We start from the raw sequence: 25,941 nt of genomic DNA, 5'->3' as shown, positions 1-25,941 counted from the left end.
GCATAATTAGTGAGTACATAAATAAAAAAAAAGATTTCAAATACGTCTAGGTTCAGTGCCGAAGAACCAAATCAAAACCAACTACTGTTCTGTCTAGACTTTTTATTATTATTATTTGTTTTTAACAACTCACTCGTTTCGATTCCAACAAACAACAGTTCAGACTGCTGGCAGAACGACGACAGTCGGTCACGCGCCTCAAAGCAATGGCGTCATTTTATTTTTTTTGTTAGTTGGGTGACGTGTACTTCCCCTAACAGAGAGAAAAAAAAGTATAAATTAGGCCCAATGAGATAACCCAGTCAGCACACATATATTGGCCCAATATTGGCTAAACATTGGTTACCAATATTGGCTACATCTTGGTGCAACATTGGCTTAACCTTGGCCAAACATTGGTAGTGAAACTCGGCATGATGTTGGCGCAATGTTGGCACAATATTGGCTATATCCCGGCTACATATTGGCCCAACATTGGCTATATCTTGGCCAAATATTGGCTATATCTTGGCCCAATATTGGCTATATCTTGGCCAAATATTGGCTATATCTTGGCCCAATATTGGCTATATCTTGGCCCAATATTGGCTACATCTTGGCCCAATATTGGCTATATCTTGGCCCAATAATGGCTATATCTTGGCCCAATAATGGCTATATCTTGGCCCAATAATGGCTATATCTTGGCCCAATAATGGCTATATCTTGGCCCAATAATGGCTATATCTTGGCTATATCTTGGCTCATTGTGTATTTTATCCTGGCTATATCTTGGCCCAATAATGGCTATATTTTGGCTATACCTTGGCTCATCCTGTATTATAACCTGGCCTCAAATAGGCTCAAATTATGATTTTTTACATACAAAAAACTCCATTCTCATATCAGTCATAGTATTTACAAAGTTAATTTCAAAATGTGATAGAAACTTTAATCAAAATGTAATAAAGCAGCAATACATTCACAAAAAACTGTTCATCTATTAAAATATGTATTATACAATTCATTCAAATGTAAGAAAACTATAACTATATTATAAAGTACTGATAGAAAATGAATATGTAAATAGTAGTGTAGTAGCTTTCATGTTGACTTTTAATTTTATACAAACAAATTAAAAACAAATATACAAAAATTTTCATATAATGTAACAGCTGTTAAGTACAGTTAAAATTAAACGAATGTAAAAACTTAATTTACTGTACAAGAATACAGAAGCTGTCATGTACTACTATGGTAAGTAAAAATAACATTCAAACAAAATACTTAATTTATACATATACATAACAGGGGTAATAGTATTTGTTAAAAAAATTCAGCATTTTCACAGATTTACAATGTAGTAAACACTATCACTAAGGCATTTATGTTATTTTGAATAAACTTATACTTTTATTAAAAATTGATTTTTTTAAAAATACCATTAATGAAGGTGTGCAATTTTGTTTTACTTGGGATTGGGGGGGGGGGGGGCTGATGCTTAAAATAATCACTCCGCCTCTTTATGATTCTGTAGCTGTTTGCTGGGGCCCTCTCTTCTTTTTCTCCCCCCTGCACGGTCACCAGACATGGCAAGCCATTCACTTGTCCCCTTTTCCAGTTCTTTTATAGTAGAATTTTTAAAAGATCTTAGTATAGAATCTGAAAAAAAAAAAGTAAAACTTATCAGCATCTTGCCTTGTCAATTCTTCTGTCCATATATCTGTCATTTACCTCATCTTTGTCTTTCTGTATAGACAGACAGCTTTAGATATATACAAATAGGCCTACATAATTTTAAGTTATTGGAAGCAAAGAAGCCATTTTCATTTTACCAAAAATTGTCATCTTGAGGTTCTGGAGGTCATTGAATTTCAGTTTTCCTTTTTTGCCTTCAAATGAGTAAAGAGTTGATAACTGAGGACATATTAATTCTTTTAAAACCCTGAACAGACCATGCCGAGCATTTTTACCTCCATAGTTGCTGAGGTAAAGACTCTGTTGAACAAAAAGTATTCAGTTAATACAAAGTATTGAAAGAAATATAATACACTCTAGTTTCTAATTTAACAGTAACTTTGTTATAACATTGCTTACCATCCTCTTCTGTACTGATGTGTCATTCAGACAACTATCCAGGCTGACCATTTGCTCAACTGACTGTAAAGGAAAGGTGTACCCTTCTGGCAGGCTCTGGATAGTTTCTGGCATATCCTCTCCCATACCATTCAATTTAGCCTCAAGCCTATCCACTTTTCTATGCAGGCGCCGGATTTCTTCAAGCAGCTCTGCATTGTTTTCCATAATCTTTTTAAAAAATGGCATCAGCTGATCTGTACTTTGCTGGGTGACTAGAAAAGAAATAATTTATGTCAAATCTTTACTAAATTTTTTTACAAACAAAAGCAAGAATGCTAACAAAGTAATGATTTATTTTAAAAAAATACAATACACTTACAGCCAGAAAAACTAGGGGACGCTGAAAACTGTGCATATGATGCAGGTGGTTTTGGAACAGCTTTGGAAGCTTCAGGTGGTTGTGGCAAATATTTTATGGAAGGTATAGGTGACCTTGACCTCCGCCTCACCACGACTCTGCACTGCTTCTTCCTGGCAGGTGATGATTCTGATGATTCAGAATCATCATTGGGACTCCTAATGCAAAATTTTTATTTTCATTATTTATACAAACATAACAAACTTAAATGAGGCTATATATTTAGCTCAAGATCTAAATTAGAGATTGTAATATATACCATCTAATTGTTGGCCGTGACTGCCGATGTGGCTCTGATCCTGAGCTCTCAACATCACTCTTATCTAGAGCCTTTCTCTCGAGTGATTTTATCTTTTCATAGGAAACTGTAATGTGATAAAAATGTCTAAATGTTTTAATAAAACATTAAAAAACAATAATATAATTGTATTATAATAAGTATATGTTACTTTTAATATTTAAAATTTTTAATGTAAGTAATTGTTGGTAATTTAAAAATATGTTAATTCTTACCATTGCTGTGCAGAATTTTCTCATATGTAAAAATCTGCCAGCTCTCACATGGCTCCTTTGCATTGCGCACCCATGCATCTCCAGCAGTTGGTGTGCTTGGCCAGTAACATTGCTTTTTGCCAGCCAGCAGCCACACATCTGGCACCACCATCACCATCCTTACATTATCCTCAACAGTTTCCAGAAGGTGGTACATTCTTTAACTTTAATACAGACTTAAATACATAAACTATACTAATTGCAACAAATATGAATACACAGTATTTACATAAAAATTAAAGACTTAAATGGATTAGATAAAACAAATTCTAATATTTTTGTTCTTTGTGATTTAGAGGAAGCAGCACATATCTCTTTTTGTATGGTAAGAGAACACATTTCTGTTCAATTTTTGATACATTGAATGTCTCTAATTTACCAGAAAGATTTGACACCTCAAAAATGCTCAATTTTGAGGACAATAATGGATATTGAAAAAAATCATAACATGTTAGAAATCGCTCAACAACAAGTACTGGTTCAGAAGACAAATCCATAATGAGAATGTTTCTAAGCAAAAAGAAAGTGTCTTCAATTTTAACACAGTTGTCTCCATTATCTATGGAAAAAAAGATACCTTTAAAATTAATTTGAGCAAATTGATCACATCTAACTCCATTTGGCAATGGCCCAAGACAATGTTTTTTTTTTGGAAAAGGATAAGGCTTGTCAGTTACAAAATCTTGAGATGAAAATAATCCTTTATCTGAGACTGCTCTTTCCGATAACCTCTTGACAACTTGTTCTAGTGGTGTCTGTGGTTTACGAACAAGTTTCTTCAACATACCCAAAAAATTTTCGAATGGAAAAGCACTGAAAGAATCTAGTGGTCCAAAATTCTTAACATCTGCTGCCAAATGTGTGAGCCCATGCACATTATAAACCAGAAATTCTTTACCATAAAGTTCTTTAGCTTCTTCTACAAACATACACAACAGTTCATGTGCATAATCAACATGACTGTAACATAAAGTAGGACTAGCAAGGCAATAAATACCAACAAAGAATAAAAGGTAATGACTATAATGTACTTTGTCTATATTTCCTTTCAATGCAACTATACCACTGTATAACAAAAACTGCCTAAACTCTGTAGCTTTCCACCTTTCTATATCATGCAGAGAACGGCATTTTCTAGAGAATTCACGTGGAATATATTCTTTGAAGAGTAGTAGACGGTTTGATATCTGTTGGACAGCCTGATTTCCTATTCTAAGGCCTTTTGAAACTGGACTCTTAAGCCAGAGTAAAAGAATTCTTCTTGTCACCCCTAAGCACACTAAATGCATGTAATCTAAAGGAAACTGAGTGACCATGCCAACTGACAAACTAGTCAAGGGAGATAATCCATGAAATTGATGATTTTCATCTTCAATTAAATCGAAAGCTTCATCTGAACGTAATGTTGCATTTATTTCAGGAAAGATGACTTTTTCAGCCCACTCCCCTTTTTGACAACATTTATCACAGCCCCAGTAACCTGAATGCCCTTTTGTTTTCTTAACAAAAGACCGCGCTGGAGCATCACATATAAAACAAGATATACACAGTTTAATAGGAAAAATAGAATCTTCGTTGTCTTCAAATCTGAGTGAAGTGGCACCTTTCTCGAGTACATGCATTTCATTCACAAAATCCGTTAAATATTCTTCAATGCTAACTGGTTTGCTATCTCCATAATACAAACCAATAAGGAATGGATCAGATTCAAATGGTTTACAAATTCTTCCAAGAATTGGCCAAAATTGACTGCATGAGGATTTAAATAAAGGCAAACCATCAAAATTAATTTGCAAATGGATAACTGGAGTCTCATTTGGATGAGAATGTAGAAATTTAAATAAATGGTTCGATTTTGTTAAGCAATTTTCAATTCCAAAATGGTAGTATGCACCACCTGTAATAGCTTTAACATTTATTTTTCTAGGAGTTTTCAGCAAAGTTCTTGAATCCTTTGGTAATGAAGGGTGGTAGGTGCACAATAAGCACAGTAAGGCACTAAGTGCATCATTTTTTATTTGAAAATCAATAGCCCACTTTCTGACTTCCTCTTGTAAATTATTTTCATAGTTGTCTTCTGGCGATGAGTCTGCATCTGTCTCACAATCTACATCCGACAGAATATCATTTAAATCTGTATAATCATAATTGCTAGTATTATCATACATGTGTTGCTCAGCGCCAGTCTGTTGATGGTGAGCTTCGTTTCTAACTTCTGAAAAACATGCTTGGTGACCAGTTACTGTGACTGGTGTTGATGAATAATTTACACTGTCAAACTCATTGAGAATAGGCCTCTGATTACTACTTTTATCAATAGGCCTATCATACTCATAATCATAATTCCTGGGCCTGCCTCTGACAGAAACGTCATGTACTGCCCTTATACAGTCAGCTAAATCATTACTAACCCTTTTTCGGGTAGCTCTCCAAATAGAACTTTTAGATGGTTCTTTCGTTGAAAACATATTTATTATTTAAAACAATCACCTAGCCTGTTACTGTAATGCCTAACTATGTAAATAGACTTCCTCTTATTTAATGACAGAAAGTGTTTTCTACACAGCAGTATGAATTTATGTACATTATTCTCCTCACTGTTGAAAAAAAAGTCAATAATTGGTGCAATACCTGTTGATGCGACAAGCTCACCTGTTGTCGGATAATCTGTTATCGATAATAATTGACGATGTTACCTGTTGATTAAGTGGTTTTAAGTCCTTGAAAGGATTATTAACAGAATCCAAACGTCGGTAGATTAAGCGATGATAAAGACGAGGTCTTAGTGCCGCTGGCTTGATACAACAAAGGCTCTGTTGTTGAGGAAAATGGCGAGCAAAGAATGGCAAGTAAAGACCTGGCGGGATGCTGGCTTGATAACAATAGAAAGGAATGTGGGCATAGAATTTAGGCCGAGATGCGATGGACTAGCGTGACGCTGGACGGGTAGCCACGCACACAATTTTAAAAATATTAAACAAAATGTTTAAAACACGCAACATAGTTTGTAGTTAAATCTAATTTTAAACTGAAGTATTATATTTGATTTTTAAACGTATTTCATGGAACATATATTAAGTTTAACAAACCTATTTAAATAAAATTGCTGCAGTAAATACATAAATCATTGTAATCTTGGCAAGCCAGGGTAAAAACGGTTAAATATCAAGGTATCAAGGGAAGCTATTCAAAACAAAGGGATGCAAGCACGTACAAATCTTGGCCGTATCCTGGCATAAGCATGGCGGGACCTTGGCCAATTTATCGCCAAGATAGCGATATTGGGCCAACCTTGGAACGACATTGGGTTAATAAATTGTGTTAGCTGGGAAGCGCTTGCTTCATATTAAATGTTTCTGTCAATACCAAACAAAAACTGCAACATATTAAACATTTGATTTTTGTATTTAATATTTTTCTGCCTTATATTATTAACAATATTTTTCCAACTGAAGATGTGTTGTCTTCTTCCAGGCATCTCTGCCGCCCCCCCTCCACCTCACCCCCCCCCCCCGAAACGAAATGAAATTTTAAAAGAAAATATATACTTTTGACAGTGTCCGCCCCCCCCCCCCCCCCCCGGAAATTGTTGTCCGCCCCGCCCCCACGCCCCGAAAATTTCAAGTGCACCCCCGGAGAAAAAAGTCTGGAAGAAACACTGAGCATAACTAAGACTTATAATTACCTCCCCTTAGTTTCAAATAGTTTAAAAACTGATTTATCTGCCCCATAATAGCCGTCACTTCTATTGTAAACATTCGGGGTGAACCAAAGCTCACCTGATAGGTGGGGATGAGGGTGGTGAAAAAAAAAATGAAAGTTTGAGGGGGGGGGGGGGGTGTAAATCAAAAGTTCGAAGGGGGGGGGGGCAAATCGAAAGTTTGAGGGGGGGGGTGGTGCAAATCGAAAGTTTGGCTCCAGGAAGGGTCGCTGCACCTCTGAGAAGATAGATGCTGTTAATGAATTCAACATGTGGACGTCCACAGTGACCCGATCCCCCCCCCCCCACTATACACACACATAAGTCGATTTTTTTTCGGACCCACCCCCCGGGGATGTCATAAATGGATGAACCCCCTAGAAGGTGGTGATGACTGGAGCGAATGGATGAGAGTGTTGTGGCATGAACTTGGGAGGCTCGCATAAAACAGGGATGTATGGCGGAGTTTTGTTGCTGACTTATTCTCCACAAGAATCTAAGAGGATTAAGTAAATAAGCAAAGTCACTTCTCCTCCCTATCGCATCGCCGATATTTATAATTAAATGCTGATGTAGATCTAGATTGTGTTTTTTTTTTAATGACTTCAACAGGTGTTATGTTCACTTTATAATTTATATACACAGAAAAAAAATATTTGAAAAAGCGAAAAACTTTTTTCATGAAAGGAAAAACAACTTATCACGTGATAATCACATGACTTGTGCTTGATATGACGGTTTTACTTTTCAGTCTATTCTACTTCTAGGTGGTTAGGTTTGTGTCGTCTTCACTCAGATGACCACAGACTGTATGTAGTGACTGAATTAGAAGTAGAGATAGATATTCAGTAGTATTTAGATCAAATCACTTACCTGAAGTAGACCTGCTGGTGAAATAATGCAGTTCGTGTTAGCACTGCTTGTTGGAGTGCTGGTGGCTCCTGTTTGCAGCAGAAGCGTCAAAAATGGTCAGCAAACTTGTGGATACGAGGTAAAAATATTAAATAATAGCCCTAACACAAAATGCATACATTTATTAAATTTAGGCCTAATAATTTTGAGTTAGATCTAGATCTAGATCTGGATTCTAGATTTAGGCGCTAGCTCTTGTCTTTGGCATCAGGACAGTCTGTTGAATTTTTTTTGTCTTAATATTCCATACATAATAAAAATAAAATAAATTAGGCCTACTATTCAGTATTCATTCATTAGAATTACTTTTAAAACGGTTTACCACGAGCAAATTGGCAGGTTTTCTGGTTATAAAATCATATTAGGCCTATAGGTGGTGGGGCTAGATCTATATATTTATATGCCAGAAATTTGGTTTGGAGAATGAAGGCTAAATTTAAAAGTTGGTTTCATTAAAATCAAATAGAACTTTTAAAATATTAACTGTGAAGGTCCAAAAATTAGTGAATAGGAGAAGCATAATTAGTTTTATCAGTCTGTGAAAAAAAATCAAATATTGTATGCTTTTTTTTATACGATCGGAATGCAAATCACAATCAATTTCATTTTATTTTTTTTAAAAACTATGTGTCCCCTAGTAATTTAGTTTAAAAACGAGTTTCAAAAACTTAAAAAAAATAGTGCCTATTGAATTTCAAATGAATGTCTATTATTCAGTGGTCATGTTTAAATTGAAAATTTAGTAAATTTTAGAAATTAGATCTAGCGATTATGTCTACTTGTAGGCCTTTTACAATAATTAGTTTTATAGTTTTATTATATTTCTTCTACCTAAAATACTAATAAATGCCTAGATCTAGCTCCCTAACTTAACACTGACTTTAATTTAAATTTTAACTATTTAGCCTATTACTGTTTTATACAATTTATGACAGTTCTGTGTGTGTGATTTATGACAGTTCTATGTACTTAGACTGATTTTTATTTAGTCTTAATTTTTATATTTTTTTTCAGAGTTGTAACCAAGAAATACCCGGCATGATCAATGTACACCTTGTGCCACATACACATGACGATGTGGGCTGGCTGGTCACTGTTGACCAATACTACTACAAAGGTTTCAATTATCTTATGCATTTCTTTTGCTCATAAATTAAAAAATTAAAATAGACTGGGACAAAAAGGTAGAGTACTTAGCCTTATGCCTAATCAATTTCTAACCTGAGAGTCTTGCGTTTTAATTTATGCCCGCTAAAATAGGTGGCTGATTAAGTCGAGGGAAAAGTAAAATAAAGGCATTGTACTAGCTGTACAACAACTTGATATTCCTGTCTGCCATCTACTCTAAAAATATTTTTTAGATACTATTAATTTATTAATTTAGAATAGATACATGTTACACTGGATAGGAACCTGTATTCACTAGTTCTGTAAAATCATTTTTCAACAGCTGTACAGTTTATACTGGATGGAGTTATCCCTGAGCTGGCAGCTGACCCAAGCAAAAGATTCATCTATGTTGAAATAGCTTTTTTCTCAAGGTGGTTCAATGAGCAGGATGATGCCACACGACATCTGGTCCAGAAACTTGTCAATGAAGGTGAACTACATTATATAAGATTGTTGCTAGAATAAGTTTTAGCCTATATGATTGTTACCATGATATATTTTACTTAAATTTGTTAAGATCTTCTGCACTTTTTAACACTGAATTTACTACAACTGTTTTTGGTTGTTGTCATAGTCTGGAATAGCTATAGTTTTATTTATATTTACTCAACAATGTTCTCATTGTATCAGACCTTAGTGCATTTAATTTTCACAGATTTTTTGAAAAACAACTCAAAACTGTGTTCTTTATGTAGTTTCTAAATATGAATAAATATTTAAAATGACAGTGACTTGACATGTCTATACTTCCAGGCCGGCTGGAGTTTATTCTGGGTGGCTGGTGTATGAACGACGAGGCCACGCCCCATTACACCGCCATGATTGACCAACACAAGATTGGGTTTGAGTACCTGAGGAACAACTTTGGGGATTGTGCCAGGCCTAAAATTGGTTGGCAGATTGATCCCTTCGGACATTCCAGAGAGCAGGCGTCCATGTTTGCTCAGGTTAGATACAGTCCTCTGTTTATAATGCAGAGAATTAATTTTATTCATACTTTTTGGAAAATATTCTGTGAAGCTATATCCTCAGCAAATTATAGAACACAATTTTAAATTCTAGTGGAATTGCTATTTGGAAGGTTATTTATTTTATTCAAAGTAATAATATATCTGATATCAAATAACTATCAATAACAATAACTGCTGCTGTGCCCTACTGCCATTAAATTAATGTGATTTTAAAGAAACAGATCTATTTTTCATCAAATTCACATGAATTCTATTTTATAAGTTTGTTTTGTTTTTTCTGAATATGGTATTTTTATTTTAGTGACCTCTGATTTTAATGTTAGGATGTTTTACAATAGTTTTGGATTGTTCACCACTGCACTTTATCTTATTTAACTGATTGATGAAGTTTTGGTTTAATTTTCCCATTGCCAGGCGAGGTAAAGAAATGAATTTATTTTGCAGTTTGGCTTTGATGGATATTTCTTTGGTCGACTTGACTACCAGGACAAGGACAAGAGGCAGAAAGACAAAACTATGGAGTTTGTCTGGCGAGGCAGCCCCAACAATTTGGGTATGTAAAATTGTTTTTAAAAATATAAAACATAAATGGTTTAACATGTCTAGCCCTCCTAAAACAAATGGATTGATCTATTGCACCAATGATAGTTTGGTCAAGAAGTTGTAGGCTCTGTCTATTGCTCCAATATCAGCAATGTGATAGACTCTTACGTTATTTAAAATAACACCCTCCATTGTCAGGTTGATTTTTTAAATTAGTTTTGTCTTAAGTACGGTTATGGATTTATTGGTAGAAATGTGTATTTAATATTTTAACAATTATCTCAATAATTATTGTATGTTAACGTACATGGTCACATTGCAGGTTTATACATTATTAAATGTTTAAGATAATAATCTCTGTATCAGAGTGAGTTTTGTAGTGTAGCCAAGAAGTTTCTTTCGAAGTTTAAATTTCCCATAATTCATCTTGGGCACTTGATTTCTTCCTCTTCCTGCAGGAGACCAGGGAGATTTGTTCACTGGGGTTTTGCCCAACGGCTACAACCCACCTGGCAATTATTGCTTTGATATCACTTGTCTAGATTTTAATCCTCTTATTCAGGTAACATTGCATGGGCCTTGATATTGGTGGTGGTGGCACTTTGTTTTTACTAACACTACTTCATATTTCTAACATTTTGTTTCTGCATGTTTCGCTTTATTTTTTTATCTTGTCGCACTGCGCATGCAGCAGGTTTGCATGGTACTTTTATGTAGAAAACCTATTCTGCTAGTTGTTTTAAAAATTGTTCTAGATTTAGTTACACAGGTTATCAGTGCTGTATACTGATTAGACTTTTTGCCTAACATGGCATACCTATGAACTTTTCTACATACATATCTGGTCTGTACAGGGGTGAACTTTGAAGTCCGCACACTGTTTACTGTCTGATAATCTAATCAGGTGGTTATCACAACATAATCAGCAAACTTGCTGTCCTATCTGATTTCTTTATAAGTATAACTTGTTCTGGAAGATCTGATAGCCATATCAACACTAATGACTTCTCTTAATGACCCTAGGTATTGAAATGGTATAGTTACCTTTATAAGGCTAGTCGGTTCAAGTAATTAAATTATTGACTAAATATTTTTAAAGTGCAATATACAAATACATTTCTTAATCTGTTTGGGGTTGCTTGTATAATATTCAAATGAAGTGACTACTTGGAAGAAGCTCCTGTCCAGTAGACACAATGAACTCAATAGCTGTTCAATGGGCTCAAATTACTTATTCTTATGACAAAATGGCACTGTGTGGTCAAGGGGTTTTGTGCTTTGGACAGATGGTATGGGGTTGAGGATTCATTACCAACTTATATAATATTATAGGCTATATAGGATACCTCATAAGGAGATCTTTTTGTTTAAAAATCAACTTTAATAGCCTATTTAAATCTATTTAAGTTTTTATCAAGTTATTCCCTGTCCCATCAAAACAACACATAGGCCCAAACAGCAATCATTTAGATGACAAGAAAAACCAGGTCATTTTAGCAATGTTTTGTAAACATACTCATGCACATCTTTTTGCTAGAATCAACCATCCTGAAAGTGTAGATTGTATAGTCCATAACGTTTTCAAAGTTGCATGCGTATTTACAAAGTTTAACACTAAAAATAAACCCCAATCTTTCTGTGAAATGACTAGCTTAATAAGTGGCACTCGTATTTACATAGATAAACACTAAAAATAAACCCCAACTTTCCTGTGAAGTGACTAGCTTTATAAGTGACACACGTATTTACATAGATAAACACTAACAATAACCCCCACCCTTCCTGTTAAGTGACTAGCTTTGAATGTATCCAATGTGTTCAGGTGGTGATGGTGAGATTTTCACTGGTGTCCTGCCCAATGGCTATGGTCCTCCTGGGGGCTACTGTTTTGACATAACCTGTGACCCCAACATGATCAAGGTCAGGCCTGGTTACAACCAGATGGTTGCACTCCCCCTCCTCCCTCCCCTCATCTCACCATCCTGGTTCAAATACAAATGTGATGTATAGAAAAAAGTATTCTATTTAGACTAATGGATTATAATTAAAATGGATTTTTGTTCAAAGATGGATATATTTTCCTATAAACAATATAACTGGAGGAAAAACAATGTTTTGTATTACTGCAGTTTGATATTTATGTAAGACTTTAAAGAATGGTCTTTTTTAAATACCTGCACGAAAGATTCGCCTTCATATATTATATTTATGGCAATAATAGTCATAGTATTGAATTTAGCAAGAGAAATTAATACTATGCATGGTTACAATTTCTTTGTAGTTATTAGTGTTTGTGAATTGTTTTCCATTGTTTTCTTTTATGCTTTATGTACATGCTTATGTAGTCATACTCAATTTAATATCACTTAACAAGCAGTAGTCATATTACAAAGTATTAGAATTGTATTGCTTCTATTCTTTATCATGTGTTATTTCCCTTGGCTTTAAGTTTCACTTTTTTGATAAAAATTAATCATTATATTTTTCTGTTGATAATGTAAAGTTCAAAAGCATATTTATGCAGTAGATAATCCTTATCAATGTATTGCTGCTTAATTCCTGCTTTATTAGACCTTACGGAGTATTTTATTTTGTTATTTTCTGGTTATTAATTTTCTGATTTCCTTAAAATGTCAAGTTTAAAGATGTATGATGACTTCTGAAGATTGTTAAAATGTAATAATAGAAATTCTTCATATTACTACTGATTACATTTTAAATATTGATTAATGAGAAATAATTACAACACATACTTTTTGTAATTAAGTGAAAACAAATATAAGTGTTAAGAACATAACAAATTTAAGTTGATTTTTGGGACATGAGTGTGAAGATGTGTACAAATATAAAAAAAAAACATCCTGTAACACATTTTGAAATAATAACTTAAATGAATATATAATCCTGTAGGATGATCCTAATCTCCATGACTACAATGTGGATCAGATGGTGGATGGGTTTATCCAGGCTGTCAATGATCAGGTAAGTACCAGTGAGTTATTCCCCTTGAATGTCCTGCCAGGTTTGGGAACTATAGATTTTAAAAAAAAATATGACATGAAAAGTCAATTTAAGGTAAATAATCTTTTTATCTAGGCTAAAAAATTACAAACCAGTAATGTGTGCTTTTGTTTGCAGGCTAAATCATTCAGAACCAATCACTTGATCATGACTATGGGATCTGACTTTAACTATGTGCAAGCCCATATGTTCTTCAAAGAGATGGACAAGTTGATCAAATATGTCAATGCCAGGGTAATTATTCCATGCTGTCATCTAATCAAAGAAGTTATAAAATAATAGCTGTGCCTGTTTTTGATTCCATTGTATAGACCCAGGCCAGATTTGTTTAGTTTTAATCACATACTTCATCATAACAACATAGTCCTCTTAACCCTTTGAGACCGACAGGTTGTAGGCTTTTGAAGAAATCCAAGATGGTGGATGGCCGCCATCTTGGATATAGAAAAACAAAGAATTTTAGAATCTTGCTGAATTGTTTGATACTGAGCATGGATACCATTTTCTCAAACGGTTCAAAAGTTATAGGCAGAGTTAGAAGCAATTAGGTCAGGGAGGCCCGGTTCTTAGTAGAATTTGCACCTCAGTCATTATCTTCCACATTTTTAACGAGTCCCCAGCTGTGTATCCAATACAATTCTGCAGTCCTAAGAAGAATCTGCCAGTTTCTTTTTAGTCTTCCCTGGAATTTTCAGAATAGTACAATAAGTATAAAAACTCCCAATTGTCCATACTAACTTATTAATTTGTAACAAAATTGACTTTACTCTCTGCTCCTTGTGGAACGTAGGGCCTCAACCATTCCCTTACATTTTGTCTGGTCCCCTGCTATTGATTTTGCAATCTCCCTGCTGTCTTCAGTTCTTCAATTCTTCAAAAAACTATAGTTTAGGTCTATCTTCGGCGTCCTGTCCTGCTTTCCCTGGGGGTTCCACTCAAGTGCCTAGCAAAATTATCACAGTGTGAAATATGAATTCATGTTTTCTTTCTTTGCCCCCCCCCCCCCCCTTCCCCAGCAATCATCAGGCAGTAAGATTAACGTCCTTTACTCCACCCCCTCCTGCTACCTGAAACAACTAAACAACGACAACCTGACCTGGACCACCAAAGAAGACGACTTCTTCCCTTATGCTGACCGCGATCATGGGTTCTGGACTGGCTACTTTGCCAGTCGTCCAGCGCTCAAGTATTATGTCCGTGTGGTCAATAGTTTCTTCCAGGTAAATATTTACGCGTGTTAAGAGATTATTACTAAACAGTTAACTTATATTTATCCTCTTTTCAACTTATACACAAAGTGTGTATTAATGGCTATCAGGGTAATGTCAACTATATGCTAGTTTTGATTGTGTTTCAGTCTGTGAAACAGATGGCGGGCCTGGCTAAGCTGGACAATACATATGACAGTGGTGTACAGTTACAGAAGTTGGGTAGGTCGGAGACTGGTCTCATAGATCCTCATAGTAGTATTAGGGTTCAATTCAAGTGATAGCTACATTTTTTTTTAAAAAATGTAATGTTGTTTTGTAAGAGAGTTGTATTTTGTAAAGTGCTTGGGAAATTTTTCTGGTTCAATATTGTAATTAATTATTAACACAAAGTGATGTTGCTGCTGTTTGAAAAAAATCCCAATAGTTTTACTGCCTTTGTACTTTGTTTCTGTATTGATAAAAACAATTTTTTGGATCCTAGTTTAATGGGTTAAATTATTATCAAGACATAACCTGCTTGGATTGTAAAGCTTATTATTTGAAACAAAATTTATTTATTAGTGATAAATAAATTATTTTATTTTTTTTCCAGCTGAATCTATGGGTGTGGCCCAACATCATGATGCAGTCAGGTAAACTCTAGCAGTATAAAATTGTCTTCCAAACTTCTTCTTTTAAAAACTTTAAGTTATGTTTGAATAAAAGCTGATAAGTATGCTGGTTTTCTGTTTTTCAGTGGCACAGAGAAGCAGGCTGTGGCTTATGATTATGCTCAACGCCTTGCTGATGGCGTAAATGGTGCTCAGGTATAAGAAACAAATTTTTACTTACAAAATTTTTTTTTTTAATTAATCATTATATTTAAAATATTTGCTCAGGAGGTGAAGTTGTTTCCTAAGATTTTTACATGTATATTATGTCAACAAGCATCATAAAATTTGATAATGTGTTTTATAATGTGATACTGAAAAATGTGTTATGAAATGTGATATTGATGTATAATCTTGCATGTGTTTTCTCCACAGAATGTAGTCCAGGATGTTTATAATCTCTGGATGTGTTTTCTCCACAGAATGTAGTTCAGGATGTTTACAATCTCTGGATGCAGAAGGGCTCCACTCCTGTACCAACCCAGGTGTTCTGTGGCTCCCTCAACATCAGTATCTGTAGTGTGACTGAGAATGCCTACAATGTGAGCTCTTGTTTTTTGAATATTTGGTTTAGAATCTGGCTTAGGTGTTCTATTCTGGCAAATCTTATCTAGTCTGTATTGTCTACTTGTACCTGGCCATCTTATGGAAGTTTGGCCTATTTATTTCTTCAGCATTTGTCAGTTGAAACAGTATGCTTATGTTAGGTTTTATTTTAAAGTTAGGTTTTATTTTAAAGAAACAGTTAAGAAACTTCTTTCTTCTTTTAGTTAAAAGTTTACTTCATGTCAGCAGTTTTTTTTTTCTCAGAAAAATGTAATTGTATACAGTTTAATTATAAGGTTTTGCAATTTTGATATAATTTCCCTCTCATTGTAACATTTGGTAATTTTTTGCTGACCAGCAGCACAATGTAAATTAATTTTTTGATTATTTCAATTTCCTGACTCAAAAAAGTTGGCCCTAGCAACTAGTACTACAATTGTAGGGGTGGTAGAGTTCATGACTGCTAACTTAAAAGGTCACAATTTGGATACGAGGCTTGGGTCTGTATGACATCATTAAGTCCACCCAGCACTGATGGGTAACTTGCTGACCCCTCACTATATGTATGGTGAGGTAATGTAATAGATTAACTCTACAACTGTAGAAAAACAAAATTTTCAACATTGTATTTGCTTTTGGTCCAACATACAAGTGTCATCATACTTTACAACCATCTTCATGGTGATACAGAAATGTTAACCCTTTACTTTCCAGTTCCAAGTGACTCTATACAACCCACTGGCTCGTCCTGTCAGCTACGCAGTCAGACTTCCTGTGTCTGGAATCAAGTACACAGTGTACAAGGAAGATGGCGTCACACAAGTCACCAGTGATGTGAGTTTATCAATATCACACCACTTACCTTCCTTGTCTGTCTGTTGGTGAAACTGGTCCCTGTGTAAACTGTACCCCAGCAGTATGGTACAGTGTTTTTTGTTTTGTTCCCACACAACCTGTCTTGCCTGTCTGTTGGTGAACTTGGTCCCTGTGTAAACTATTCCCAGCATTACATTACTCTATCTTTTATGTTTTGTTGTTTTCCTCCTGGCAGGTGCTCCCTCTCCCCTCTGGCACATTGAACATACCAACAAGAGAAGCAAGGCAGGCAACTAATGAGCTTGTTTTCCTGGCCCAGCTTACTCCCCTTGGTTATGTCACCTACTTTGTCAAGGCTGCTACCCTCAGCAGTGAGTAGATTTATTACATTCCGCTGTACTGTACTGGAATCAAGTTGTAGTATTTTCAAAATTAAACTTAATTTCAATTTTCAAGAGATCTCATGAGCATTGGTCACTCCTGAGATCTCTTATAAATTTTAACGACCAAAGCTTGTATTTAAAAAGAGCAAGTTTTTTTTTTTCTTAATTTCAATGCATTTAAAAGCTTCTTATTATAAGGGCTTTTATATTTGTTTTATTAAGACCATAGGTTTTGTATCATTATCATGTGTGCCCAGCACCTAATTTTTAAGTACCTTTTCTCATCATTAAGTAATTGTATGAAATATGTTTCTTGATTAGATAATGGATACTGTACTATTTTTCTGGTTAAGATCTTTGATTCAAGTATGCATACTTGACCATTTTTTTATAGGATATTATATAGGATTTTTATAGGATTTTAATACTAGAGAATTAATACTTTACTATTTGTTTGGTTAGAATATTGTTTAAAAAATGTGTACTTAACAATTTGTTTTTCCAGTGTTTTTTTTATTAGAGAATTATTACTTTACTTTTTGCTTTGTTAGGATCTTTGAAATTTGAAACTGAAAATGAGAAGCACAAAGCTGAGGTGCCACCAAATGACAACAGCATTGAAGGAAAAGTGGGTGCACTTTGTTATTAATCATTCAACCTAATCAACAGTAGACCTGAGTTGATGTTATTATCAGAAGACTACATAATTTTTTATGTCAACTGTTAGCCCAGCATAGTACTTTTAGAAATTCTTTCTGAATTTTCATTCTTTCCTCAATTAGTCAATCGATAATGGCATTTCTTGCTTTTTGATATTTAATTTATCAAAATCAAATTTTAAATGCAACTGTAGATTATTTGTCACCTTTTATTTATTGTCTAGAATATTCTTGTAACATTCTATAATTTTTTTGAATTTTCTGGTATGTCAGTATACTTTTATTTTACCCTCCAGTACCTGAGAGTGACCTTTGATGACATGGGCTACCTGCACTCCATCACCAACCTGACCAGCGGGGTCACCGTGCCCTTGTTGCAGAACTTCTTGTACTACCAGGGTTTCCCTGGCAACAACAGTGCTGGCGTTGACCAGGCCTCTGGTGCCTACATCTTCAGGCCCAGCTCCAACACACCTGTCAATGTCCCCCTCAGCAAGTGGGGTGGGGTGGTCAAGGTAAGTCAGCCAGGTGTGGGGTGGTAGGGGGGTGACATCAACCAGGCCTCTGGTGCTTACATCTTAAAATGCTGAGGTCCCTTGAAACAGTTGATCTCGACCTCATCAACCAACAATGTACCTATTGCACCTAATGTATAGAAGATCACAATACCTGTTAATACCTACAATGTACCTATTAACCTACAGGGTGAAGTTGTACAAGAAGCCTACCAGGTCTTCACTGATTGGATCAGTCAGGTGATCAGAGTCTACCAGGATAAACCTTATGTTGAGGTGGAGTGGACCGTTGGACCAGTCCCCATTAAGTGAGTCTTGTGTTTTATCATTCATCATGTGGTGCAATCTTCTTATGATGTATTTAAATAACACAGCAGTCTTTTGAATAAGTGATTAGTTTTAAAATGTTTTAAGCTCTTATTTAGCTCACAATGTCTGTTTGTGGAAAATCTTGTAACTCAATTTGAAATTACTACTTCAGAAATCACTTTTTTAGAAAAATTAGTCTCTGATGGAAAATTGAATAAAATTATCTTTATTTAATAAAGAAATTGGTAGCTAAAATATGTAAAACATTTCATGGGTGACCAATGCCTTTATCATAGACAGCAATTTATTTTTCCACTCCATTTCAAAGCAAATTTGTAAATTTTTTTTCTTTTTATACTCTATTGTATCTTTCCAAAAGTTGTACATTTTTCTGGGTACTTTATTCTATAAAATAAAAGCTGTTTGCTCTTACAGGTTACATTATAAACATTGTATCATAGAGCATATCACTCAAGTTTGCTTGTTTATAAAGTAATGTATAGGATAAATGAACCAAATATTTTCAACTTTCAGTGACAAGATAGGTAAAGAGGTTGTGACCCGCTACACCCTGCCTGGGTTTGGTAACAAGGGAGTCTTTTACACTGATGCTAATGGCAGAGAAGTTCTGGAGAGGAGGTGAGTTACCTATAGCAGTGTAGCAGGTTGATACTCCATTGATACTCCCTCTAGGTTAATGACCCCCTCTGCTCTTACATCCTTCTTGTATGTAACCATGCTTTATACACGTCATAGAAATAATACATTTCAGTTTTAATAGGTAATTTATTATATTGGTTTTATCATTTTCGCCACTAAAGTTAGTTGTATTTAATATTTTAATATTGAAATATGTTGAATCTGCATGTTGGTTGTCTTTTGAAATGACATTTTAGTTGTATTTAATTCCCTTGTTCCCCAGGCTGAAAATGACATTTTAGTTGTATTTAATTCCCTTGTTCCCTAGGCTAAAAATGACATTTTAGTTGTATTTAATTCCCTTGTTCCCCAGGCTGAAAATGACATTTTAGTTGTATTTAATTCCCTTGTTCCCTAGGCTAAAAATGACATTTTAGTTGTATTTAATTCCCTTGTTCCCCAGGCTGAAAATGACATTTTAGTTGTATTTAATTCCCTTGTTCCCCAGGCTGAAAATGACATTTTAGTTGTATTTAATTCCCTTGTTCCCTAGGCTAAAAATGACATTTTAGTTGTATTTAATTCCCTTGTTCCCCAGGCTGAAAATGACATTTTAGTTGTATTTAATTCCCTTGTTCCCTAGGCTAAAAATGACATTTTAGTTGTATTTAATTCCCTTGTTCCCCAGGCTGAAAATGACATTTTAGTTGTATTTAATTCCCTTGTTCCCTAGGCTAAAAATGACATTTTAGTTGTATTTAATTCCCTTGTTCCCCAGGCTGAAAATGACATTTTAGTTGTATTTAATTCCCTTGTTCCCTAGGCTAAAAATGACATTTTAGTTGTATTTAATTCCCTTGTTCCCCAGGCTGAAAATGACATTTTAGTTGTATTTAATTCCCTTGTTCCCCAGGCTGAACTATCGCCCAACCTGGGACCTGAATCAAACTGAGCCAGTTGCTGGAAACTACTACCCAGTCAATGCTTTCATGGGAATTAAGGTATAGTCTCTACTTGCTCATATGTTTTGTGTTTGACACTTCTATAGCAAACATCATGTAAGCACATAGTATCGAGGTAGTGTTTCCACTACTTATTTACATGTTGTGTGTATGACATTCCTATAAGAAACGTCTTTCTGTTAGTACGTAACATCAAGGTAGTATCTTCACTTCTTGATCAGAAGGTGTGTGTATGACGTTTTCATAACAAACATCAATTATCACAAATAATGTTACCTGATGTCTGTATTTGATATGACTAAACCAATTTTTTGTAAAACCAGAGTGGAGATGGCAAGCTGCAGTTTACAGTCCTCACAGACAGGTCACAGGGTGGGGTCAGTCTGGATGATGGAGACGTGGAAATTATGGTCAGTTGACATTGTTACCAGCTTTACACACTTTTTAAAAACTTTTTAAATCCATTATTAATTACTAGCTGTTGGTATCTGTTATGCGTGAATTATAGGCCTATACATTTTAATGTTATACTTGTTTGAGAAAATATTTTATAAAATAGTTATTGGTCAAAACACTATGTGTTTTACTACACGTTGAATGAGTGACAATGCAAAGAAATAACTAAATGGCTAAAAACCCTTCACATTTAAAATAACATAGGCTACCAATACTTACTGGAAAAACCAAATTATATACATTGTTAGTCACCACAACACCATATTAAATGCACACACTGATTAAGAGACTCAAATGATTCAGTTAAAAACCCAGCTGTTCAATTTTATTTATGTTGTTTTTTAAAGTAGTTTGTATTACTTTTAGCCGAAAAAATTGTATACATTTCATAGCATACATCTTGATAAGTAGATCTATAGAAGTGCGCACATGGGTGTATATATATATTACGACAGTTATTTGTATGTTTGCCTTTGATGACGTGGCCTAGTGGTAGAGAGCCAGACTGCTAACCCAAAAGTCTCGAGTTCAAATCAGGTTCAAGTCAGTAAAATGTCCCCAGCTCTGATGGGTACTGAACCCACATTAGGGAAACAAAGATGGCTGGGCATAGAATTGACCACACTATCCCTTCATAATCTGAGTTCACTGAAGATGAACTCTACTTTCGCTGCCCCATGTGTCTTTGGCACGAACAGTATAAGATGTTTGTCTTTTTTCCAGTTTTGTTACATTATTTGATTGTTTTAGGTTTGTATGTCAATGCTGTTATATGGCTGACCTGCACATGGTTTTAAAAACTTTTCTTGCTTCCAGGTCCACAGACGTCTGCTGTATGATGACGCTAAGGGAGTGGGGGAGCCTTTAAATGAAACTGGAATTGACGGCAAAGGGTTGATCATTAGAGGTGATTTTCATGCTGGCTAAAACTGTGTTTGCTAGTGGGGGTTCACTAATTTTAAAAATTATAATGTAGTTTGAACTAAGTTGTAATAGAAAGTGACTTGCAGCATTATGGTTTAGCACACTTGTTGTTTTTTTAAGGTTGGTGAGATCACTAAGTAGAGAACATGTTTATTAACTTTTAGTCTTGGGTTTGTATCACAAAGGACATGTTTGAGTTTACCTAAATCTGATGTTTGTAAATTTAATCTATGGTAAGCTGTAGAGTGCTAGGCTGCTAACCCGAAAGTCTCAAGTACCTAACTCATGTTAGGGTAGGTAAAGGCGGCTGAGCAAAGTGCTGACCACAGCGGTCAAGAAACATAAGAACTCTACTTATCTGGCCAAAGGATTGCTAGGTCTAAAGAGAATTCTTTACGTCATGTAAATTGAATCTGGGAAAGTAAAAGTGGCTGAGCGTAGTGCTGACCACACTATTTTTATTAGCCTATGTACAAGACTGTCCTGTCTGAAAGGGTCATTTTACTATTTATAATGTAACAATAATCCACACATCCCACCCAACTCTGATGGGTACCAAACTCACGTTAGGGAAAAGTAAAGGCTGCTGGGCATAGTGCTGACCACACTATCCTTTCATATGCCAAGGTCACAGAATCAAGTGAACTCTATTTCACTTGCCCCATAGACCATCAGGTTTTAAAGGGATTATAAAAAAAAAAAAAAAAACATTCCACACATCATTACAAAATAACATGTATTATTTCTAGTTTTAAATCCAAACCATGCAGATAACAAATTGTTTTGGCAAATAAATTTGTGAAAGTAAACATTTATGACAGTCTAACGTTTAACATTGTCTAATGTTGTTTAAAATTGTTAAATATCCAGGTACCCACTACTTGGTGCTAGACAATGTGGAGACCTCCGCCAGCATTTACCGTCCCCTGGCCCAGGAGATCTTCTTGCAGCCTCAGGTGACCTTCTCTGACCTCAAGGTCGAGCCATCAGTCTATGTCCAGCTGTTCAGAACACAGGTCGGTGAATGTTGTGGAAAATTTGCTTCACCCCTATTGTAGTGTTGTGTTTTTAGCTTCAGTTTTAAAATCTTGTTACAATTAATGGCAAGTAAAAAGAAATAGTTCTTTAAGTTTTTAATAAATTGAAAATCATTTGAACTTTAACACATTTTTGAAAATATGAAAATAATTCCGAAAGATGTTTTAATGTAAATTATATAGTGCAAAAAAATGCTTATAGAAAAGAAAAATATTTTTCAGTAGAAATTATTTACATTATATTTGTTATAAAAAAAAGATTTTATTTCTAACAGCAGAAAGTAATTTACTGTAACATTGTTTTCTTGTCACCAGTGGTCTGCCCTGGCCACCTCGCTGCCCAAAAATGTGCACTTGTTGACCTTGGAACAGTTCCGCCACACTGGACCAGTGCCATCCCCCGGCCCCTCTGTACCTTACCTGATCAGGTTTGAACACTTCTATGAGAAAGGTGAAGACGCAACCCTCTCTAACCCTGTAACTTTTGACATTCAGGTGAGTGATTTTATGTTGTGTGTGATTCAGGTGAGTGATTTTATGTTGTGTGTGATTCAGGTGAGTGATTTTATGTTGTGTGTGATTCAGGTGAGTGATTTTATGTTGTGTGTGATTCAGGTGAGTGATTTTATGTTGTGTGTGATTCTGGTGCAAATATTGATGTATGTGTATGTTCTGCAGTCTTTTACTGGACTGAAGAATTATTTTTTTGGAATAAATGTAAAGTTACACATTCTGACCTGACAGTCAATAGGGTAGGTGAAGAAGAGTTCACCTGTTTCTGATGTGAAGAAGTTCCCTTTCAAACCTGACGATCTATATTGCAAGTGAAGTAGAGTTCACTTGTTTCTGTGACCTCGGCAAATGAAGAGATAGTGTGGTCAGCACTATGTCTGTTTCTGATGTAACTGGGGACAATGTATCCTGCAGTTGTGCAGTGAGAGGGTCTACAATACCATCATGTCCTCTAATCATTCCAGAGTTCATCCTAGAGTTCCGACTTAAAGTACGACGAATTCAGCGCAGATAAATGACTCAACAGGATGACATTAGTTCATTACACTGTTTATTGCACTATAAAAATACATAAGACGACTTGAAAAAAACGATACTTGACTACATACACGTCGTCACCCTAACACAATAAGACACAAGGCTACCTAAACTTCTTCCCCAGCTTCAACGAACCTACAGTGAAACGTCACACTCTTGCTTACAGCGTCACACAGCCACCATCTTTTATTTATATGAAATCCTTTCACAACACACATACTCTTGTACCCTCTCACATACATCATAACAGTTTCTGTGACTTCCCTATGTAAATAGGCTGAACGGTCAATTCCATGACCAGCCATTTTTCCATTTTCTACCATCAGAGTAGCCTGTTCTCATGTATAGCCTAGAAAACCAAACTGTACACTTTATTTATCTCTTTGCTTTTTGGTGTCTCATATTTGATGTCTTCTACTATTGTGCAGAACATTTTTGCCCCATTCCAACTGACTGACGTCCATGAATTGGCACTGGGTGCTAACATCCCAATAGAGCAAGTTCAAAGGTTAAAGTGGAACACCCAGTCAGCAACAATTGGTAAGTGAAGGTCATTTGTTTTACTTGAGTTGTTTTCTAATAGACTTTGAAGGCTTTTTCAACTTGCTCACCACATGCAAATGGTACCTGGGTGGAGCGGTTGGCCTTAAAATCAGCAAAACATAAAATTTATTAAAGATTTTTTAAATTTTTTTCAGACACAAATATGAAGGGGTTTGCTATTATTATCTGATATTATTTGTAATGAATTAAGTGTATGTTTAATATTTATTTTATTGTAACAATAGAAATGTTTTCAATCACCAAACACTGTCTTCATCTCTGTAGGTGGCCAGCCACGCAAACATTTATCTGGCACAGTGGTAACTCTGGGCCCTATGGAGATTGTCACTTTACAAGTCAACATTAATATTTAGGATCAGAGAAATTATCAAATGCTAGAAATCAAGAGTAAAGAGAAATCCACTCAATACAAGTAGAAAAAAAGATTATTACCTTTTTTTAAATTGTTGTATTACTTAAAAGAAAATTTTCTCAGTGATAACCATTATTGTATAATAAGAATAAAAAAAAACAGTTGTTTAAACAATTTTTTTTCCTGTTTGTAACAACTAATGCCAGATGACCTACATTCCAAGTCTTTCAGTGAAGTACCTATGGAGTAATACAGAGTAAAATATTGTAGCATTTTTTATCAATGAACTGTTGTATACTTAATGGTCGTTGTAGTCCTCATTATTGTTTTATATTCTCCTGCCCTCCTATATTTGTATTGCCTGTCTCTGTATTTGTAGGAAATACACCAGGCAATGCTCAGCATATTGAATTTAAGGCGTAATGAATTTAAAAAAAATGATTGAGTATTGTCAAAGTGAACTTGTATTCTGTATTATTATTTTAAAGGAATTAACATCTTCTTTTTTAAGTAGTTTTGTAAGTCTGTTAACCTATGCCTTTTTATTCTTTAGAAAAGTATGAAGGATTGTGAATAAAATTTTCTGTTGACCTTATTTCTTTAAGGTATTTTATGTGTAAAGATTATGTACGTACATCATAATTGACAGACATTGTTGGCTGATCAATGACATTCTTTACACTATATTTTTTTGTGATTTGTCTCCCCTCCCAGTTTAAATTGTCATAATTATGTACTCTTGATATGTACAATTTTTTTTTTTTTTCAAAATTAAATTGTTTCATATGATTGTAATTTCGTATCTTGTGCGACTGTGTTCTTTGCTTAAATTATTGTTCCATATTTTACTTAGTTTGTATCCTCGGCCACTATGTTCTTGCCGGCTATGTTAAGTGTGGAGTAGGATAGAGTTGTAGAAAATGTTAACCCACCTGCAAACAACTTGAAACCTAAACACAAACCGTGGGGGGGGGGGGGGGGGGGGGGGGAAGATCACTTGACTAAAATAGCTAATTTAGATTTAAAACTGATCACTTTATGCTAATGAGACAATGTGGTCGAATGGCAGAGCGTTTGGCTGCTAGCCCAAAGGGTTGGAGTTCGGATCTCTGTTAGGACTCTGGACTGCAAGACATCCGTAAGTACACCCAGCTCTGATGGGTACTTAACATACATTGGAGGCTTGGCATAGTTCTGACCACCAAGTTCACATACCAAGGTCAATAAACGTGAACTCTACTTCATCTGCCCAATGGATTGCTAGAGCATTCAAGTCAATTACCCCTAATTACCAAACTTTGAATAGTCAATGTATTCGCCATTCGTACCCGATTCTATGTTGATCCTGCACACATTTACACTAACTTAGCTGTAGAGTAATAAGCTATTGTTGTACTTGTGGCTATTGATCTACCTGTCTAGTGTTACAATTACAATCCGGCTAAAATAGACCTGGGTATCAATGCTACAGCTCTTTTTTCTTTGTTCTTAATTGTAATGTTGGACAAGATTCCCTCCAATAC

General features: G+C 35.1%; 2 protein-coding genes across 4 annotated transcripts; one reads left to right on the top strand and one right to left on the bottom strand.

Annotated features, from left to right (window-relative positions):
• Nucleotides 1–1,442: 1,442 nt before the first annotated feature.
• Nucleotides 1,443–3,659, bottom strand: LOC131942742 (uncharacterized). Of its 2 annotated transcripts, none has more exons than XM_059302658.1 (6): nt 2,990–3,659; nt 2,736–2,841; nt 2,438–2,634; nt 2,077–2,330; nt 1,815–1,977; nt 1,443–1,641 (listed from the first exon to the last, which is right to left on the bottom strand). In XM_059302658.1, the coding sequence occupies exons 1-6, from the start codon at nt 3,183–3,185 to the stop codon at nt 1,490–1,492; spliced, it is 1,068 nt and encodes a 355-aa protein (XP_059158641.1). In that variant the 5' UTR covers nt 3,186–3,659; the 3' UTR covers nt 1,443–1,489. The 2 variants fall into 2 exon arrangements, with proteins under 2 accessions (XP_059158641.1, XP_059158642.1); XM_059302659.1 differs by having other exon boundaries at nt 2,450–2,634.
• Nucleotides 3,660–7,443: 3,784 nt separating this feature from the next.
• Nucleotides 7,444–25,199, top strand: LOC131942745 (lysosomal alpha-mannosidase). Of its 2 annotated transcripts, none has more exons than XM_059302663.1 (26): nt 7,444–7,719; nt 8,655–8,757; nt 9,091–9,240; nt 9,564–9,757; nt 10,226–10,334; nt 12,147–12,244; nt 13,235–13,306; nt 13,463–13,579; nt 14,362–14,565; nt 14,703–14,775; nt 15,149–15,188; nt 15,293–15,362; nt 15,629–15,748; nt 16,467–16,586; nt 16,804–16,939; nt 17,503–17,579; nt 17,907–18,125; nt 18,315–18,433; nt 18,969–19,073; nt 19,987–20,074; nt 20,359–20,445; nt 21,308–21,398; nt 22,286–22,431; nt 22,768–22,947; nt 23,931–24,042; nt 24,331–25,199. In XM_059302663.1, the coding sequence occupies exons 1-26, from the start codon at nt 7,627–7,629 to the stop codon at nt 24,417–24,419; spliced, it is 3,012 nt and encodes a 1,003-aa protein (XP_059158646.1). In that variant the 5' UTR covers nt 7,444–7,626; the 3' UTR covers nt 24,420–25,199. The 2 variants fall into 2 exon arrangements, with proteins under 2 accessions (XP_059158646.1, XP_059158645.1); XM_059302662.1 differs by lacking the exon at nt 12,147–12,244 and adding an exon at nt 10,783–10,886.
• Nucleotides 25,200–25,941: the final 742 nt, after the last annotated feature.

The sequence above is a fragment of the Physella acuta genome, unplaced genomic scaffold, assembly GCF_028476545.2.
Source record: "Physella acuta isolate Inbredline_101_S28 unplaced genomic scaffold, ASM2847654v3 ptg000423l, whole genome shotgun sequence".
NCBI lineage: Eukaryota > Metazoa > Mollusca > Gastropoda > Physidae > Physella > Physella acuta.
This window is presented reverse-complemented; position numbering and strand designations above follow the sequence as displayed.

Coding starts and splice junctions, on each gene's coding strand:
- LOC131942742 (XM_059302658.1), bottom strand. CDS start 3,185: ATGTACCACCTTCTGGAAACTGTTGAGGATAATGTAAGGATGGTGATG. Junction 2,331..2,437: donor GTCCCCTAGTTTTTCTGGCT/GTAAGTGTATTG, acceptor TTTCTTTTCTAG/TCACCCAGCAAAGTACAGAT. Junction 1,978..2,076: donor CATCAGTACAGAAGAGGATG/GTAAGCAATGTT, acceptor TTTGTTCAACAG/AGTCTTTACCTCAGCAACTA.
- LOC131942745 (XM_059302662.1), top strand. CDS start 7,627: ATGCAGTTCGTGTTAGCACTGCTTGTTGGAGTGCTGGTGGCTCCTGTT. Junction 14,776..15,148: donor TGTACAGTTACAGAAGTTGG/GTAGGTCGGAGA, acceptor TTTTTTTTCCAG/CTGAATCTATGGGTGTGGCC. Junction 22,948..23,930: donor CTGTAACTTTTGACATTCAG/GTGAGTGATTTT, acceptor ACTATTGTGCAG/AACATTTTTGCCCCATTCCA.